The sequence below is a fragment of the Anser brachyrhynchus genome (assembly GCF_964034855.1).
Source record: "Anser brachyrhynchus genome assembly, chromosome: 11".
In the NCBI taxonomy this organism is placed as follows: Eukaryota; Metazoa; Chordata; class Aves; order Anseriformes; family Anatidae; genus Anser; species Anser brachyrhynchus.
Genome location: NC_137706.1, coordinates 8,068,385 through 8,085,748, shown reverse-complemented (window position 1 = coordinate 8,085,748; position 17,364 = coordinate 8,068,385). Strand labels below are relative to the sequence as shown.

Here is a 17,364-nt window from a genome sequence, read left to right as displayed (position 1 = left end):
ACTTCTTCTGTGTTAAGTGTTTAAGTAAGCATAATTACATGCTTCCAATCCCCAAATCTTTCCCTCATTCAGTCCTACAATGAATGATGCCCAATTAATAAGCATGACTGTTCAGTAATAGTGCAGGTGTCCCTCAGGCAGCAGCCTTTCTCCTTGCACAGCTTTGGTTTATGCTTTGGCCATTTTAAATAGCATTCATGTGAAAAAGCATGAATTGATTATGTAGGTCTTACATGTTAACATGTGGAAGGAATTAGGCTGCATATACGATCTCATTTATCACTTCCAGATGGACATGTGATCTTTTACTGGACCGATGATCATTCATGTGAGTGCCACAAGAGGTCTGTTTAGTTGTATTGAACCTCTGTGTAGGGCAAGGTTGTGAATGTTTTCATAGTGGTGAAAGCGAATTATTAAACTTGAGAATTAATCACCTCTAGAAAATGTGTGCAGTATCACCTCTAGAAAATGTGTGCACTATCTAATATCCTATTGGATTGTAACTAGTTTTAACCCCAGTGTTAGAGAATCAGTCAAGGTGTCTCTAAAACTTCAGAGAATTTTCCACATTACTGGAGGATGTATTCAAGTACCTGTAATGTCTTAGTCACGGACTTACCTTTGATCCTGAACACATTTATGGTGTTTTTGCCAGAGAATGTGTTCCTATAGCAACTGCGTTTACATCCTAAGGCGCAGTGGTGAGTTAAGGTGGAAGAAATTGAAAAATGTGTCTTTGTGATAAGCTGTATGTATATTTACAGTAGCTAAAGCTGAAACATGGTTTTCGACTTCTTTAAAATCCATCTTCAAGCACTAGTGGCATTCAAGCCTGAGTTTTTTTGTCTCAGTGCTGTCACCTTCTTGCATCTCTTGTTTGTGTAGAATACACGTGTGAAAGTATACTGGACTAGGGTAATGTCAAATTATATAATCATAAAATAAGACTTATAATAAAAACATTTAGAAATAAGGAATCAGTAGATCATATGTTCAGATCTTAGTTTCTGTTATACTTGTTACACTTTGCTTAGGAAAATAAATGGTTTTGTTGTTTTTTCAAATTTTGTTTTTCTATAATCTAATAGAAAGCAATGAAGCTGTCCTAGTTCAGTGCACTTAACAATTCTGTGCAAGAGCTTTACAAAAATCAGCATCAGCTCTGATTATTCATGGGCCTAACAGCATTTTAAAAGGTTTTCTGGGAGTGATTTGACTTCTTGTTTCTTTTGAGTTGTGAAGCTTCAAAAGGTGGTGTTTGGACAGGCTTTAAATACTGACATTGACCAAGGCTAGAAAAGGCAGCTGGGGAGTGCATTCTAAGAGATGAGCCACTATTCAGAGAATAGCTGTAGAGATGCCAGCTGATGACAATTATGGGTGGCCTAGGAAATACACGGATCATCATCTAATTTGATCTGTTTGCTCTGAACATTAAAATGGGGCTTCTTCCCCCCAACAGAAATTGTGATCTTTCTTACTGAAAAGACTGGAAGGAGATTAAAGGTGTTGTGCAACTCAGTCTCTGTCACACTTGCAAATTGATTGTTAAAATAGTCTTATTAATCAGTTAATCAGTTAACCAGATTATAGGAATTTTGCACTACATAATGAATGATTAGCCTAGAGTTCATTCTCAGCCTGAGAAGATATTTGACATCTGATCAAAGACTGGATTGGATCATGAAATAATCATTAAGGTGTCATATGGCTTACTTTCTGTTTACAGTTTGCAGAGTAAGAAAAGAGAACGGGGCTGACTGAGTTGTAAGTGTTTCTGTGGGCTTCCATGTGCGAAGACTATGTAGGAAATGCTGAGATACTAAACGTATTTCTTTTCAACTTTGTATCTAAAACACTAAGCTGATTTGTGTGGATTGATGTGGAATTCCCTGTAATTGAACAAAAACTTGACAATACTGAGCTACATTAATATTCAGACTTTGGATCATACATAAGTGTGGACTTGAACATTTTTGGCAGCATTATAGTTGTGGGGGAAGCTGGGTAGGGGAATCTTACCTTGTTTGTGAAGTATATTGCTCTTTTATAGAATTATCTGTTTGGAATTTAGAGGTTGCCTCTGAAATGTTCTTGTAGGTAATTGGCGACATTCCACCTCAGGAAGGAAAAACTGCTAAGGAGTCAGTCAGCAGCAGCTACAGCAGGTCCCTTGGATGATCCCAAGTTTGATGTTAATCCAGAATGTGATAATATAACGTGTGTTTTGACTGCATGCTCTTCTGTTTAATGCTTGGTGATTATCCTAAAATTTAGAGCTAAAATAACCAATCAATACAGAGATGCTGCTTTTAAATCTTTAATTTATCTCTTTTTCCTTGCCAAAACAAGGATAAAACAGAGGATGATAGAAAAGACCATGAGGGTCTTGCAAAATATTCATTTATTGTTAGTGAAAGAATTCTTTTTTGAAACATACAGTAGTTGCTAGCTGGTGTTGTTTAATAGGATATGCTTTATTTCCTTCGAGATTTTGTTAGGTTTTGGTTATGCTTGTGTTTTTAGCTTATATTTTTTTTGCATTGTTTCAGCTACAGTGGTTGTCTTAAAAAATAATGATAAAATTAATACAAAATGGACAAATGTCGGTCTCTTTTTCTACTGTGCTTTTCACAGAAATTCAATGTCATCTTTAAGAAAAGGGAATAACGAAAATCGCAAGAGCATATTTTATACCAGTGAAGAGTGGGAATTGCTAGATCCAACCCCAAAAGACTTGGAGGACTCGATGGCCCTGGAAGAAAAGAGGAAAAACCTGGCAGAAGGAAATAAAGGTAGAAACGGGAGGAAGGAGGAGCTCTTGCCCTTCCTCCTTTATTGTAGTGCATTGTGATATTTGTATCTCTGGGAAATAAGTTAAAATTTATCATTTATTAACACACCACATCCAGAGCTCAGTAAACTCTTTCTAAAATTACTTGCTTGTGATGTGTTTGAGAGTATCGAGCTGTTCAAATGTTCCTAAGAGTCTAAATAGTATATTTTTAAAGGAAATTTGAATGCTTTGAAATATCTGTTAATTAAATGACATTTTATGCAGGACTGACTAGCTCAGCTTTTCCATTTGATTTTGGCCGCATTCCACAAAAACCGAGACGCCCTTTAAAAGACATGATTGGATCAAGCAAAAACCGGAACAGCAGTGACTCCTCTCCAACTGAGTGGTATTCTGGTAATGGCAACAAACTGGTCTCTGAACTGCAACTGAAATATCAAAGCCAGCAAGAAGAATTGGAAAAGCTGAAGAAAGATCTTCTGAGCCAAAAGGTAACTAAGCCTTCAGGCAAAGTGCACAAATGCAAATGGATGTGACAGGTGATTGTTTGTTTGCCCCATATGGACACCTAACTATATTAAGAGCTCATTGTTGGTAGAAAATAATGGTATGTAATGAACCTTCATTTACAACAAGTCTTGAAACAAAGACTGTCTATATGTGTATCTTACTCTTTGAAGCTAGGTTTCCCAGTGTCTGCAAAGATCTTGGCAGATAATGCAGAAGAAAAAAAACCTCTGATTAGTACTGGTAATTCCTGAGGAACTTCTTGTTTCAAGTTTTTCTTCTTTGTTCTGTTCTTGTTGTTTCCTTTGCTACAAAAGAGGAGAGTGGCAGAGTGGTAACTGACACATTCCCACTCCTATTGTATCACAGAGTATCAGCACAAAAAGATTTTGTGAATCATAGACCCTAAGCATAAATCTATGCACTTAGTATTGCCCTCATACAGTGTTCATACTTGTATACCCCCTGCTTGCTCAGATTTATTAAATAACTTGGTTTTACCTGAAGGAATTTCTACTAATTTTAAGAAGAAATAGAGTTTAGGTCACGCTTGGAGCTGCTAGCTTCGCTATTTGTGTTTTCCAGTGTGTAAGATGATCAAAGGGAAAACAAGGTAATGAATGCCTTTACATGCTTTTTAGGTGTTCTCTCCAAGGAGTACATTTGTGCTTCTGAGACAGGTTTTGTGTGAAATCTCACTATGTTCTAATGAAACATAATGTTTCAGCTCCTTCTGTCCTCATGAGAAGAAAAAGAGTACGTACGTCTCAAGTAGCTTGAGATTTTCTCACTGTTGATACTGGGCTGGATTTAGAACTGTGATAAATGGATGCAAGATAAAAGTAGGATGTTTTCCTTGGCAACATGAGTGACTAGACAGATCTTGTATTTTAGTTTACAATCTTTAGAGTAGTAGACAGGAATTGATAACTTATTATGTAGTCACTGTTTACAAGCAAGATCATCTATTACATATGTTCCTGTTGAGTAGGATTCCCTGATAACTGAATGTCAATTGACATGTAAGTTGCCGGTCTGGATGCTGTTATTTTTGATAAATAGAACACTTGGATATCACTGAACTACGTCCATGAAATCATCCAGCTATTTAGTAATTATTAGAAGTTCGGTCCAGTAGCATTAAGGTAGTGAAAGTGTCAAATCACAATGGAAGAAGGAAGAAAATCTAGTTTCTCAAGATTTTCCTCAACAAATGATCCTTCACAGACCCCTCTAAAGACTGTAGCTTGATATTTGACTCTGTAGACCCAGGTCTTTACAGTTTACTCTTCGTTGTTGTGAGGAAAAGAAACCTAATCTGTTAGAGCTTTGCAACAGTCTCAAAATCAGTGGTTCATTCTAGGCATGTCTAAGACTTCCAAGTCTTTGTAAATTTTCTGATGTGTTTATTCAACTCAAGCTTTAGGAATTTCATAAGAACAAATTGCTATTTCTGTCCTTGTATTCTTAATGAGTGTTAGAATTATTATTTAAAAAACAATTGAAGTCCCAGTTTCACTGATAGGTGTTGCAGATAATTCTAGGTTAGAACTTACCCTCCCATGGTTCCACAGCGTTAGACCATTAACCAAAAATGGGAAACAGGAAAAGTAATAACGTATATTAGTGAAATGTGCCTGTCAGCAGTCTGTTCTTCCTTTCTTAGTGTGTTGATCTGGAATATCTTCTTGTTATATAGCTTTTACACTTCAGCTTTTGGAGAGCTTCTAGTAATAGCTAAAGCAGACTCTACCTTTTTTACAGTATGTCTTCTGTTTTAAAATTTCACTTCTTAACTTTGTGTGTAACAAACTTCACTGGATATTGGCTGGTATTCTCATTCAGGAGCACTTCAAGACCTAGCCCAGATCTTGTTCACAGAAAACTTAAGTTCCTGAAAGTTGTAGTAGGATCTCATGCCAGCAAAGATGCAAGCAGGGTTTTACTTTCAGTGTAACTGCCTTAAAAATCAGCTGTTTTTGTGCGTGTATACCTGTGAATTCCCAGGCATCTTTCATGCAAGTGAAATAAGTATTCTAATGTTGTAATGGTTCAGGGTTTGTGCATTCCCATGGACAAGGATACTGGTACTTTTTTTAAAATGGGGAAATAGAGGACAAAAATAGTAGAATCACTGGACAAATTTGTTGTTGCTTGAAAAATAAAAAATGTTCAGAGACTTCATTGTTTTTTGCAAAGACCACAGAAACTCCCTTTTCTCCTTTGTGGCAAGTCAGTTCATGACTTGGTTCTGTAGCAAGGCTTTTCTAAACAAGCCTGCAAAGACTTTCTTTTTACCAAAGCAGCATGTGTTTTTTTTTTTTTCCTCCTTAGTATCTTTTCTGCAACTGTTAGGGAAGAGGGCAGTTAGTTATCTTTCACTTCTCTGTGCTGTAACATTCTTTTTTTTTTTTTTTTTTTGTCGTTTAAACCCTTCTCATTTCTTAGAACAGGGCTTCTTACAAGTAAGTGGTTTTCAGCTTCCAAGTAAGTGCTTTGCTGTAGCTGTCAACAATTCTTCCTAAACTGGCTGTAGCCTTTCCAGGCAAGATCCTTAGCTCAGGGAAAGATACTTAAGACATCCACATAAACCAATCATTGTGAGGTGTTAGCCTGCTAGGAACCATGTCATGTATTTCCTTTTTTCCTTAAACACCATCAGAAGTTTGTTATAAATTAACTCAGATGCAATAAATAAATAATAATTCCAAAGCTTACTTTTGTTTGACATTATATTTCTAAGCTATAAATTCTCCAGCTTTGCTTTTTCAGCTCAATCTTTTTTCTTTTAAATTCTCAGGAACTTGTGCGACTTCTGCAGCAAACAGTCCGATCTTCCCAATATGATAAATACTTTGCAAGCCGTCTATGTGAGGGGGTTCCCAAAGACAAATTAGAGCTGTTGCACCAAAAAGATGACCAGATTTTGGGTCTCAACAACCAGCTCGAAAAGCTAAATCTGGAAAAAGATAGTCTCCAGCAGGAAGTAAAGAATCTGAAATGTAAAGTCGGAGAACTCAATGAGCGGCTGGGTATGTTGATGGAAACTATTCAAGCTAAAGATGAAGTGATAATGAAACTATCTCATCAGCTCAGCGAATGTGAAGACAATACATCCTCCCAAAGTGGCGCAGTAAATTCTCCCGTGGCCACCTGTATTAATAAGGAACTACAGGAACTGGACAGACTAAAAGTAAGAGCAATGTCTCTGTCTTGATGGATAGGGAAATCTCTGCTGCCTTTAAAAACTACTTTCTAGTCTGCTCTATTTTCTGGGGAGATCACTTTAGCATTTCTCCAAGATACTCATCACCTGAGGCTTTCTCTGCTTGGAATCTACACTTTGAACTGTTGTGTGAACAATTTAAACAGGACTCGTATACTTTGAGCTGGTCTGTACAGCTGTAATACAGTATCTCATACATACAGTAATTTAATCTTTGGTGTGGAGGAAGAGTGATGTGAGAAGTAATCAAAGGAACAGGAAAAAAGTAAGGGTAAGAGGAAAATATAAGCATGGAGGAATACCACCAAAATGCTTGCTTTTTTATTTCTTTAATATCAAAAGTGAGGAAACAAAAAGCGTGAGGAAACAAAAAGCATGAGGAATGAACGGTAAAGGAGAAAAGGAAAGAGGAGTAGAAGAATTTCTATTAATAATGATGCTCCAGGTGTTACCAATGCATGTTATTCTTTTAACTGACCTCAGTGAATGTGTCAGGTTCTTACGGAGTTACTGAAGTTACCGACTTTGCTTTGAACATGCCTTTGTATAAATGTTGATTCCACACTGATTAAAGTTCCAAGCGATTTGGAATATGAGACACATAGAATGTATTAAAAGGTTCATAGCTTTATTTCTTGTATGTAAGCCTGGAAGTTTTTAGGAAATAAAATTGAAACTAGAAATCAATAGTCTGGGCAGAAAGGAGAACAAAGCTTGCAGATGCTCATTGTGGGAAGTTGTAGTTGTTGAGAGTCCCTCATCTCACAGCCTCAACCTTCAGAAGTAGTATTTGTAGCCTGGAGCCGAGTAAATTTGGTGAGGAAGCTTTTGATAAGGATTTATATTTTTGTGTGGAGGCAGACATGACTGAGGACTGGTAGGGTAACCAAAACCCAGGACTCATTTGCCCCCGGTTCTTGTACTGCATGTGCTTCTGGCTGGTGCGCAGCACCACAACCCCTCTGGCATGTTCAGCGTGCATATTTTGTTCTCCTCCAGGTACAGTGAGGGGCAGCTTTGCAGGGCTGGTCCTGCCTCATGCCTGCAAGCAGTGACCAACTGCCTTCTGCTGGGGGCATAGCACTGTGCAAGTGAGGCACAGCACCAGCCTGTACACCTCCGTGCTCATAGCTGTCTAGTCTCTGTGTTTGACTTGAGTGGACGCTAAAAATACTTGGTTTGATCCTAATTATTTTAGTAGCTATTAGTATACCTGTTAGTAGCTGCTTGGTCTCTGTTCTGAAGTATGCTTTCTCTGATAGGTATTCGCAATCTGTAAGATATCTTTATTAAAAATCCAGTTTGTTTTCTTTTATTAACAGGACAATCTTCAGGGTTATAAGACCCAGAACAAATTTTTAAACAAGGAGATTTTGGAACTTTCTGCTCTACGAAGAAATGCAGAAGTGAGAGAGAGAGAATGGCAGGCAAAGGTCAGATTAACACAGCATGTTTTCATTTTGGCTATGTCTAATGCAGTTTTCAAAAATTCACTTGTAAATCTACTCAAGGAATTTAACTATAACAGAACAGGAACAATTCAGAAGTATGAAATGTGATAGAGTCAGTTAAATGAAAAACACAGTTTTTACTGTTTTTACAATGTATCTGAATGGATTCTTGAAAAATGCGGTAGACTTTAGAATAGTGTTAAGTGCATTATTTCGTAATTCATGAACACAAGTATGTGTATTTCTGCAAGCACCTATCACTTGCTCAGCATTAAAACTGCAGTAGCTTAAAGTATACCAAAAACAGGCTGTGTATGAAAGGATGTGATAGTGTTTCATTTTGATGGTACGTCACAGAATAGGGCTTTACCCTCTTGAGCATGAAGGATGAGAAAATTATGGTGAATGTAACTTTGGAAATGTTTCTGTATAGATGAATTTGAGTGTAGAGAAGTTGCAGGTAAATGACAGATTTCCATTGCCTAGGGCAAATAGTGTGTGCACGCACTTGTAGCTAAGGCAAGATACCTGTAGCTAAGTTCTGTGGGGTGTGCCTATATTTTTTTGGGAAGTGGTGTGCACAGCTGCCAAATCCAGACGCTGTATTTTTGGCATGGAAATTTGTTGACAACTGCTATGTACTGTTACCTAACTACTTAATGTCTTTAAAATTCCATTTAAGTTCTTGGGGTTCAAATGTGCATAGAGTAAAACTATTTCTCTAGAAGCACGAAGTGATTGATTTGTACTTCATACAACATAATAACAATTAAAGTTTACTCAGGTTTTCCACATATAGATATACGTATGGTAGAAATACATGCAGGCTACTATTCTGCTTTTAAAGAATTATGTAAAAAAAAAAAAAGTATGAGATCTTTCTCAAGTATTTTAGATGCAGAGTTTTATAATATCATAATAAAAATGTATACATAACATGTATTTTCCACGTCAGAGTTGCTTTATGTTTCATGGTGCTACAAAACTGGGGAGTAAAGTTGACTATTCTTGAATTAAATGTTTTTAAGCAACTGAAATGAATATCATTTCTGAATATTGAATCAGATTTGAAGAGATCTGTAATACAAACCAAATGTCTGAAGATGTGTCTTAAATATTGTATGTTGTTTTCTGCAGTATACTAGCTTGGAAGCTAAACTCTGTCAGATAGAAAGTAAATACTTGATCTTGCTTCAAGAAATGAAAACTCCTGTTTGTTCTGAGGAGCAGAGCCCTGCTCGTGAGGTTATCGCACAGTTACTAGAAGATGCCCTGAAAGCAGAAACCAGTGAACAACCAGAACAAGCGTTTTTCAAACCATACTTGGTCAGGTAATTTTGTGCAATTAAAACGTGTGTGTATATATAAAACATATGGGTATAAATTATGTTGTGGACATGCCTTCTGTAGTAATAAAGGAAGTACTATCATTGACAGCTAGAGCACCTACCTCTCAGATGAATTGTATCACACCTCAGGAGTTTGTTGTGGGTATCTTGACCAGTGGGCCTGGTTCTAACAATGGAAAACAGATGGTGGGGTTATATATTTGCAGGATTTGGAGTTTTTAATATATTTCCCATCATGAATAATGGTATAGTGATGAAATTATTTTTGACATTTAAATAAATAAAGTACTTTATTTGAGATACAGCATGGAATTTAAACTCAAATGTTGCTATATAGCTGCTGAAGATGAGCAATTGAAGAGATGGGCCAATTTGGACTTGACCCTGTTCTTAAATAAATCACTTAATCTGTGCAGTGATGTATATATTGGTATATGGGCACAAAGTCTTTTTGAATATGTGATTTTAGAATATTAAATAAAATATATAGTTTAGAAAAATGTCTGAATAATAGTTCTGTTAAAACGTCTAGAAAACTATGGGGAGCAGCTTGAGGGGTACTGGAAATAACCTTAGGATGGGAACTTTCAGGATTGCTGAACACATCTTTAGGAGCACTTTTTTTTTCTCCTGTCCTTTCAGTGAATATGATATATATGGTTTCCAAACAGTCCCAGAAGATGATGAGGAAGAGAAACTAGTAGCAAAATCACGAGCTTTGGACCTGAGATCGCTTTCTCTCAGTGAAAATCGGGAGATCTCCACAGGGGTAAAATGGGAAAACTATCTTGCAAGTACGATGAATAGAGAGATGATGCGCTGTGTGGAACTAAAGAACCTTATTCGTTCTGGGATTCCACATGAACATCGTTCCAAGATATGGAAATGGTGTGTCAATCTCCACGTTAAAAAATTCAAGGACAGCACAGTTCCTGGGTACTTCCAGACCTTGCTTCAGAATGCCCTAGAAAAACAAAATCCTGCATCTAAACAGATAGAATTGGATCTCTTGAGAACTTTGCCAAACAACAAACATTATTCTTCCCCAACATCTGAAGGGATCCAAAAACTGCGAAATGTGCTGCTGGCGTTTTCATGGAGAAATCCAGATATAGGTTATTGCCAAGGGCTCAACAGGTAAGATTTTGTGAACTGTAAGTTATAACTACGCAGTGTAAGAAACAATGTGCACTTTCAAAACACTTATATAGCAACAGCCTTTTGGACAGCAGTTCTCCTCATGGGTTGTATGCAATTTGTAATGTTGTAATAAGCAGATAATTATCACGTTTTTAAACAATAAAAAGCAGAAGACTTGGATCACTTCTAAAAGTGACTTCAAAAGACTTCTAAAGACTTCTAAAAGCAGCTCTGCAAAATTGGAACAGGCATTAATTCGTAGTAAATGGGCTACTTAAATGTAGGTTTTATAAGGTCTTCTAGTCAATTCTAGGGGATCGTTTTGCTATTGTGTGCAAGAATTTTTTAGCAGGTTTTTTGTGTGCTTTTTAAAATAAGCAGAAATAAATGCTTGAAATCTTATTTTTGTGTGTGTGTTAAGGCCACAAAGTTCATCATTTCTTTCAGGATGTCCTCAACTGAAGTTGCAGTAATCGTTTTAAGGACTATTTTGGTGCTACAAGGCTAGGCAAAATTTCAAGTATAATGTCATGGCAATTGGCATTTGCTGAAATAGGTTTGGTAGTTTGAGATCTGTAGTGAAGGAAGGTGTTATCTGAAACAGCCATGTTAGTCTAATGTGCCATTGTTGTCCCCATGTTAACAATTCCACAGATGTCAGGTTGTGTACTAGCTGATATACCAGAATAGGGTAAAAGACTTGAACTAGAGCAGCTGTATCATTTGAAATGTGCACTGAAGAAGGGTACAGATACAATAGAGAAGATCCATGGCAAGCATTTAAAAAGCTACTCGCCCTACCCAAATGCTTACGAAATATTTATTTATTTATTTATTTAAGGAACTGTTTTCAAGTTAAATCATGGTGGTTTTAAGTCACTTCGGTCTGATTTCTTACTTAATATATAAACATTGCTCAAAAGTGGAGTACTCATGCAAACTGTAGAACAATGGATGCACCTGCTACCCCCGCTTTTTTAATTTCTGAATATTTCACAAAAGAGAACCTAAAAGAGAAATAAACAATCCTGCTGTTGAGTATACTTAAAGAAGTTAAAAGCAAGTTAAATATTTTTCCATGCCTTGATTCTTTTAAGCTTTCAAAGCATGATAATCTTGTTAAGCTGTGTAACGTCAAAAGCAGTACATGCTGCAGTTCCTCTTGCACACGGAAATAAAACAAGTTGAGGTAACCTTCCATATTCAAACAGCTGTCAATGACACAAAGCTATTCCTCTGCTTTTTCTTTCATAGTCCTCACTGGAAACAGGAGAACCAGGAATGCTGCTCTTGAATCCTTTTTTTCCCTCCTACTTTAGGAAATTCTTAGAACAAGTTAGGTCTTTGAAAAACTATAGGTATTTTCTTAAAGACCATGGTATATGAAGATGAAAGTATTACTTAACTTTAGTGGATATAAAGTAAATTTGCTAGAAATTAGTTTTCTAAACTTAAAATGATTGTGTGTGAAATGCAGGAACCATCTTCTCTTTCTCTTTTTCAGTAAGGAAATACAAAAGTCTGGGGATCAGAGTAGTAGGTTTAAGACTTGCAAACTTCTAATTAGTTTGCCTTAGTTCCCGGAAAAGTGTGTTCTAGCAAATCACTTGGCTTTTGCCTGAGTGTTTCGTACTGAATTGAATAAAAAATATTTGGATTGGCTGAGAAGGTATCTCGTTGCCTCATTTGAAGCTACATTATCTCCTATTAATCTATTTATGTCTGCTGAACAGAAACAAAGGCTCTATTGTAATTCATCTTAATGCATTTTGTGGTATTTATTATAATGTTCTTCTTCAAATAAACCCTATTTTCAGATTGGTAGCAATTGCTCTTCTGTATTTGGAACAGGAAGATGCATTTTGGTGTCTAGTAACAATAGTGGAAGTTTTCATGCCTCGTGATTATTATACAAAGACACTGCTAGGATCTCAGGTATGTGCTGTGCCAAAATAAAGCCTGGCCCTGTAAACTGTAGCCTGTTGGAAACTTTTGTTCTAAAACTGTTTGGTATGCCTTTTGGGGTTGGGGGGGGGTAATATGTAATGAGCTGGTGGGAGTGAGTTCCAGGCACCAGGGAAAAGGACTCCGAGTATCGAGCTGAAATGAATGTTCAGTGACCTGCTTGGAGCTCCAGTTCCTAACCCCTCTTCAAACTATTAGTTTCACAATGTTGGTGGAACTGATTGATTGTTTCTTTCCTCAAAATCAGTGGGATGCGCTGTGGGCTGTCTTGGGGAGTAGGGGTTGGAATGCATTCTGCAGTAGTGTGAGCAGTATACACTTTAGGGCTCCTGCTTCCAGGCAGTGCTCTGCCGTGCTGCTTCCTCCCTTCTCCAGATCTCTCCCCAGCTCATTCTTTACTCTGGTGCTTGTTCACTGATGCAGCACAAGTGACCAGTAGCAGGAACACAACATCTGTGTGTGAGGAGTCCTCTAAAATGGGGTGGATTATGAAGCAGAAGTTGTTTCAGCAAGGGAGGCGTGCTTTGAAGTAATGGTGTGTGGGTTGGGTGCATATAGCACAGAAATGTTGACTTGACAGTCCTGGGACTCCTAACGAGCTCTAGAAAAATCAGCCCTACTTCAAACCATGTGTACGGTGGAAAATATAGGATCAATAATATCATGTGTTTTCTTTTTAGGTTGATCAGCGAGTATTCAAAGATTTAATGAGTGAGAAACTTCCACGACTGCATGCTCATTTTGAACAGTACAAAGTCGACTATACTCTTATAACTTTCAACTGGTTTCTTGTGGTATTTGTGGACAGTGTCGTTAGTGACATCCTTTTTAAAATATGGGACTCATTCCTATATGAGGGACCAAAGGTGAACTGAATAAGCTAAGTTTTTTTTAGTTGTTATCTGGTAACAAGATACTGTGGTGTAACTGAGTTTCAGGGTGCAGGAAGTTGGTTTCACAGGAATCCTGTCAGTTAAACTTTGCATACCCACCATTTTTTTACCATTATAAAGTAAAGCTATAGGCAGTGCTGTCAATCAATGTACAATAATGATATGAAAATTGGAGCTACTGTTATATAGAAGAAAACTTAAGTGAAGGAGAAGAAAGTTAGAAGTATTGAAAAGATGTAAAAATGAGTTGTAACCAAGTATTAATGACTTCTCTGCAGCGACTATTTGCTTTATTTCTGCAGACATTTAAATTACAGTTGGCCAATAATGACTGTCTGGGCTACCTATCATAAAATGAGGGGGTGGGGACATAAGAACTTTCATGTTTCATACTTGTGAAATCATAGTGAAAAAAAATCACTGCAGGAAAATCATTGAATTTGAACCCAGTAATAGCATTAAAGCAGATGTTAGAGAGAATAGGAGATACGTAAAATAGACAAGGATTGCATGTTAGTTAAATTTGTCAACCTTATCTGAGCATTCTAACACAGTGGTATTTTGTGAAGGCAGCTCTGCATAGACAAGTTCAGAACTTCCTGAAGCATTTTCAGAATGAAGTAATCCTTTTTCCAGCTTATGACAAAGTTGGTTGACAAGCTGATATCAAAATCCTACCGCATCAGTCCCCCAACATGTTGGGAAAATGGCACTGGAAAACCACCTGTTAAATAATAAGCAAGACTTAATTTTATCTCTGCAGTAATTTAGTAGTGTATTCAGCAGTCTTAACGACTTTGAACAAGGAAATCAAAACTTCAGAGTTTATATACTGTAAACCCAATATTGTATTCTGGATTGAACTGCAGAACACCTTGTATTGGTTACAGGCTGTAACAGAAGTTTTGGGCAGCTCTTGGAAATGAGGGATAGAGCAGGCAGGAGAGATGGAGGTATGATTAGATAGCTTAAATGCAGGCTGTAGGAGAAGTAATACTTCTCCTGTGAATGTATAATAGCTAAGAGCAGAGTGCATTGATTCTTATATTTATAAAGAATCAAACGTATTTTTTTTTAATCAGGTAATATTCCGATTTGCCCTGGCACTCTTTAAGTACAAAGAAGAAGAAATCTTAAAACTGCAAGATTCTATGTCCATTTTCAAGTACCTTCGGTATTTTACACGTACCATACTTGATGCTAGGTGAGTAATTCACACATGCACTTGAAAGACCTGTAGTGAGGCATGGGAAAAGTTTTGTGGTTTTTTTTTTTTGGTTTTGTTTTGTTCGGATGGTGGTTTTTAATCTAAACCTAAATTTTGATATAAAACAACTGGAGATTGAACTAATTGCTAACACTTCTCATGAACAGTTGATCTTGCATCATCTTTAAACACTGTGTGAATGATTAGGTTTCATGATATAAAAAAGGAGAGGTGACAAAAACAGAAGTGAATGGGTAATTGTAGTTGTTTTGAGGGGGATGGTTGTGATTACTTAGCCAGGTTGGTATTGTTTAGCAGTTGTATGATGGTAGTAAAATTTAAGAAGTTCAGCCATGAGTAAAAAGTCTCACCCTGCATTGTGGATACAACTTAAGTTGTAAATGTTTTATAGTAAATCAAAGCACATCTTGGCTCAAGTATTAAAAACATGAACTGGGTCCCACTAGGATTAGATCTGTTATGTACTGCTAATGTATATGTTAATGCCATGCAACTCTGATTTTAAGAACATAGTTTGAAGGAGACATAAAATAACAGTTATATACTCTTCTGTTCCTCAATCCTTGCCTAGGAACTACGGTTCTCATCAATGATGGTACACTGTTTTAAGTTCCTGGTTTCAAGACTGCAGAGCAGCAGATTGAAATGAAAAAGAGGTCATGTTGGGATAGGTTTAATGTTGGAAGAAAAAAAAATTTGCATAGATATTAAGACTCGCTGATTTTTAATTGAATATAAAATAATATATTGGAATCCAAGGCATTTGTTTTTACCACAATAAATTCCCAGCAGAATTATGCTTATATTTTGTCTCCTACTTTTCAGAGCAATTTACTATTTTTAATTCTTGACTTGCAGTTTTAACTGGAACAATTTAAAAACTGAATAATCTCATTCTATGCTTAAAAAGAATTGCTGGGACTGATGCAGGGAGAATGTTCTGCACCTGCTTTAGATGGTGAAAGTCTTGATAACAGCTGCTGCTTTCTCTGCTGAAACATCTGTGAAAACTCAAGGGAGAGTAGCATGGTGCTTTGTATTTTAGCATTCCCTCTTTGATTTGAAAAATGCTGAGCACTTGTTGTACTCAGCCATTTGTGACTGACGAAATGCTGACTGCACTTCCAAATCTTGAAGGGACAGAAAAGTATGTATTTGGTTTTGGGAAGAAGGGGCACATATTTTCAAAACAAAGCAGTAAATAAAACTTTTTAAAAAACAAATGAACTCAGATTTGTGGATATTTTAAGAATGTAACCTATAATCAAATATATAATGTGTATTCCAGCAGCACCATGAGTTACTAAAGGTTGGAAACTGTGATGGAGGAGTCAGAACTTTAGATTTGGTTTTCCTTTCTTCTTACTGTTATGTAAAGCATGTGATGATTTCTCTCTCCTGTATAAAATATATGGTACTGAGATATCTTTAAAGTATCTGTAGCATTGTTCAGGTAAGGCCAGAATTCAGTGCATCAAAAGTGTATATAGTACAAATATACGCTATGCTGGTCTGTAAATTCTTGTGTTTATGGGATTTTAAAAGTCAGAGTTACAAGGATGGTGTAGTGGCGTGTAGTGCCGCCTAGGGGCTATTAAATTCCATGTCAGAACTGATTTGTATGGTCATACTATAAAATTATTCAAACCAACTGGTCTCTTATTCTACCTTTTTTTTTCTACAAGTTTTACAACATCAAAATTTAAACAGTACAGAAACAGGTAGAATTATGTCTGATACTGATGTGGACAAAAAAAAATCCTGTAGAAGAAAAATTCCAGAAGGCTATTTTTATAGAATTCATGAACATCCTCAATGAGTTGGAAACAGTGCAAAATAATCTTGTAAGTTTAAGCTCTCTCATGGAGAAAAGTATATACCAAAATGCACATAAACATACTTCAGGTTATAGGGCATCATAGGCTGTGTATTTACCTAGCTTTTTAAAGGTGATAATTGTGTTCCGTATATGCACAGGTAGAGAGGCTGTTGGAGTATATTCTGTTCATAAATAGCAGGAAATGGTTGTTTCTTACCCAAAAATAAAAACCTATGGAGAGCTTACTCTTAAATAAACTGTGCAAATAAATTGTCTTAGTGTTAGGGTTCAGCTGATAATGAAACTAGACTAAGTTAAACTCCAGTTCCCCTTTTTCCTTCAGGAAGCAGTAAGAACTTGTTTAGGTGCAGATGAACAGTAATCATATAATTAACTGTATCTTTGGACAGACTAGGCAGATCAGTGACTAGTTTCATTGTGACTGTATGATGGGACAGCATAGCATGTGTCTGGAAGAGCTCTTGTGATGCTTTGCTGTGTGATCTGACTAGCTTGAGCTGACAGTAGCTCAGAGATCTTTGCTCCATCCAGCAAAACTCCTGAGCTTTATCGCTGTATCAGAGTTTGTCTTTAACATGTTTGGTGATATCCTTGTTTTCACATGTACTATCCCAGGCTTTATCTGGTCTCTTGCACCACTTCATTATCCTGGTTAAGTTGAGAGCTGACTGTCCTGGGGTTGAATGAGCTTTCCAGTGTATAACTGGGTATCTGGACGTACTGTGTATTCAACCTAGCCAATGAAGATCTGGTTAGCCAAGCTTATGTCTTCTATTCAGTGTTGTCAAGAACTATAACTGTTATAGTTGTATATAGAGTTTGCAGGTGGCCTTGAGGACTGGTGAGCGTTTGAGAACATTTTACCACTTGAAGTAACTAAAACTGAGTACTTTATAGAACTTGTTTTCAATCCTGATAACATCTGAGATCTGTCGGGTACGTGAAGGAAAACAGAGATGTCAGTC

The 17,364-nt window shown here is 36.8% G+C and overlaps 1 protein-coding gene across 3 annotated transcripts in view; it reads left to right on the top strand.

Annotated features, from left to right (window-relative positions):
- The window catches only part of TBC1D2B (TBC1 domain family member 2B), a 38,147-nt gene that overhangs the window by 16,763 nt on the left and 4,020 nt on the right, over positions 1–17,364 (top strand). For all 3 annotated transcript variants that reach the window (XM_080608197.1, XM_080608196.1, XM_080608198.1), the window contains exons 4-12: positions 2,641–2,798; positions 3,065–3,291; positions 6,108–6,500; positions 7,856–7,966; positions 9,122–9,315; positions 9,976–10,470; positions 12,291–12,408; positions 13,119–13,304; positions 14,414–14,535. In XM_080608197.1, the coding sequence (XP_080464323.1) occupies positions 2,641–2,798; positions 3,065–3,291; positions 6,108–6,500; positions 7,856–7,966; positions 9,122–9,315; positions 9,976–10,470; positions 12,291–12,408; positions 13,119–13,304; positions 14,414–14,535 (2,004 nt within the window). The remainder of the gene's footprint in view (positions 1–2,640; positions 2,799–3,064; positions 3,292–6,107; positions 6,501–7,855; positions 7,967–9,121; positions 9,316–9,975; positions 10,471–12,290; positions 12,409–13,118; positions 13,305–14,413; positions 14,536–17,364) is intronic.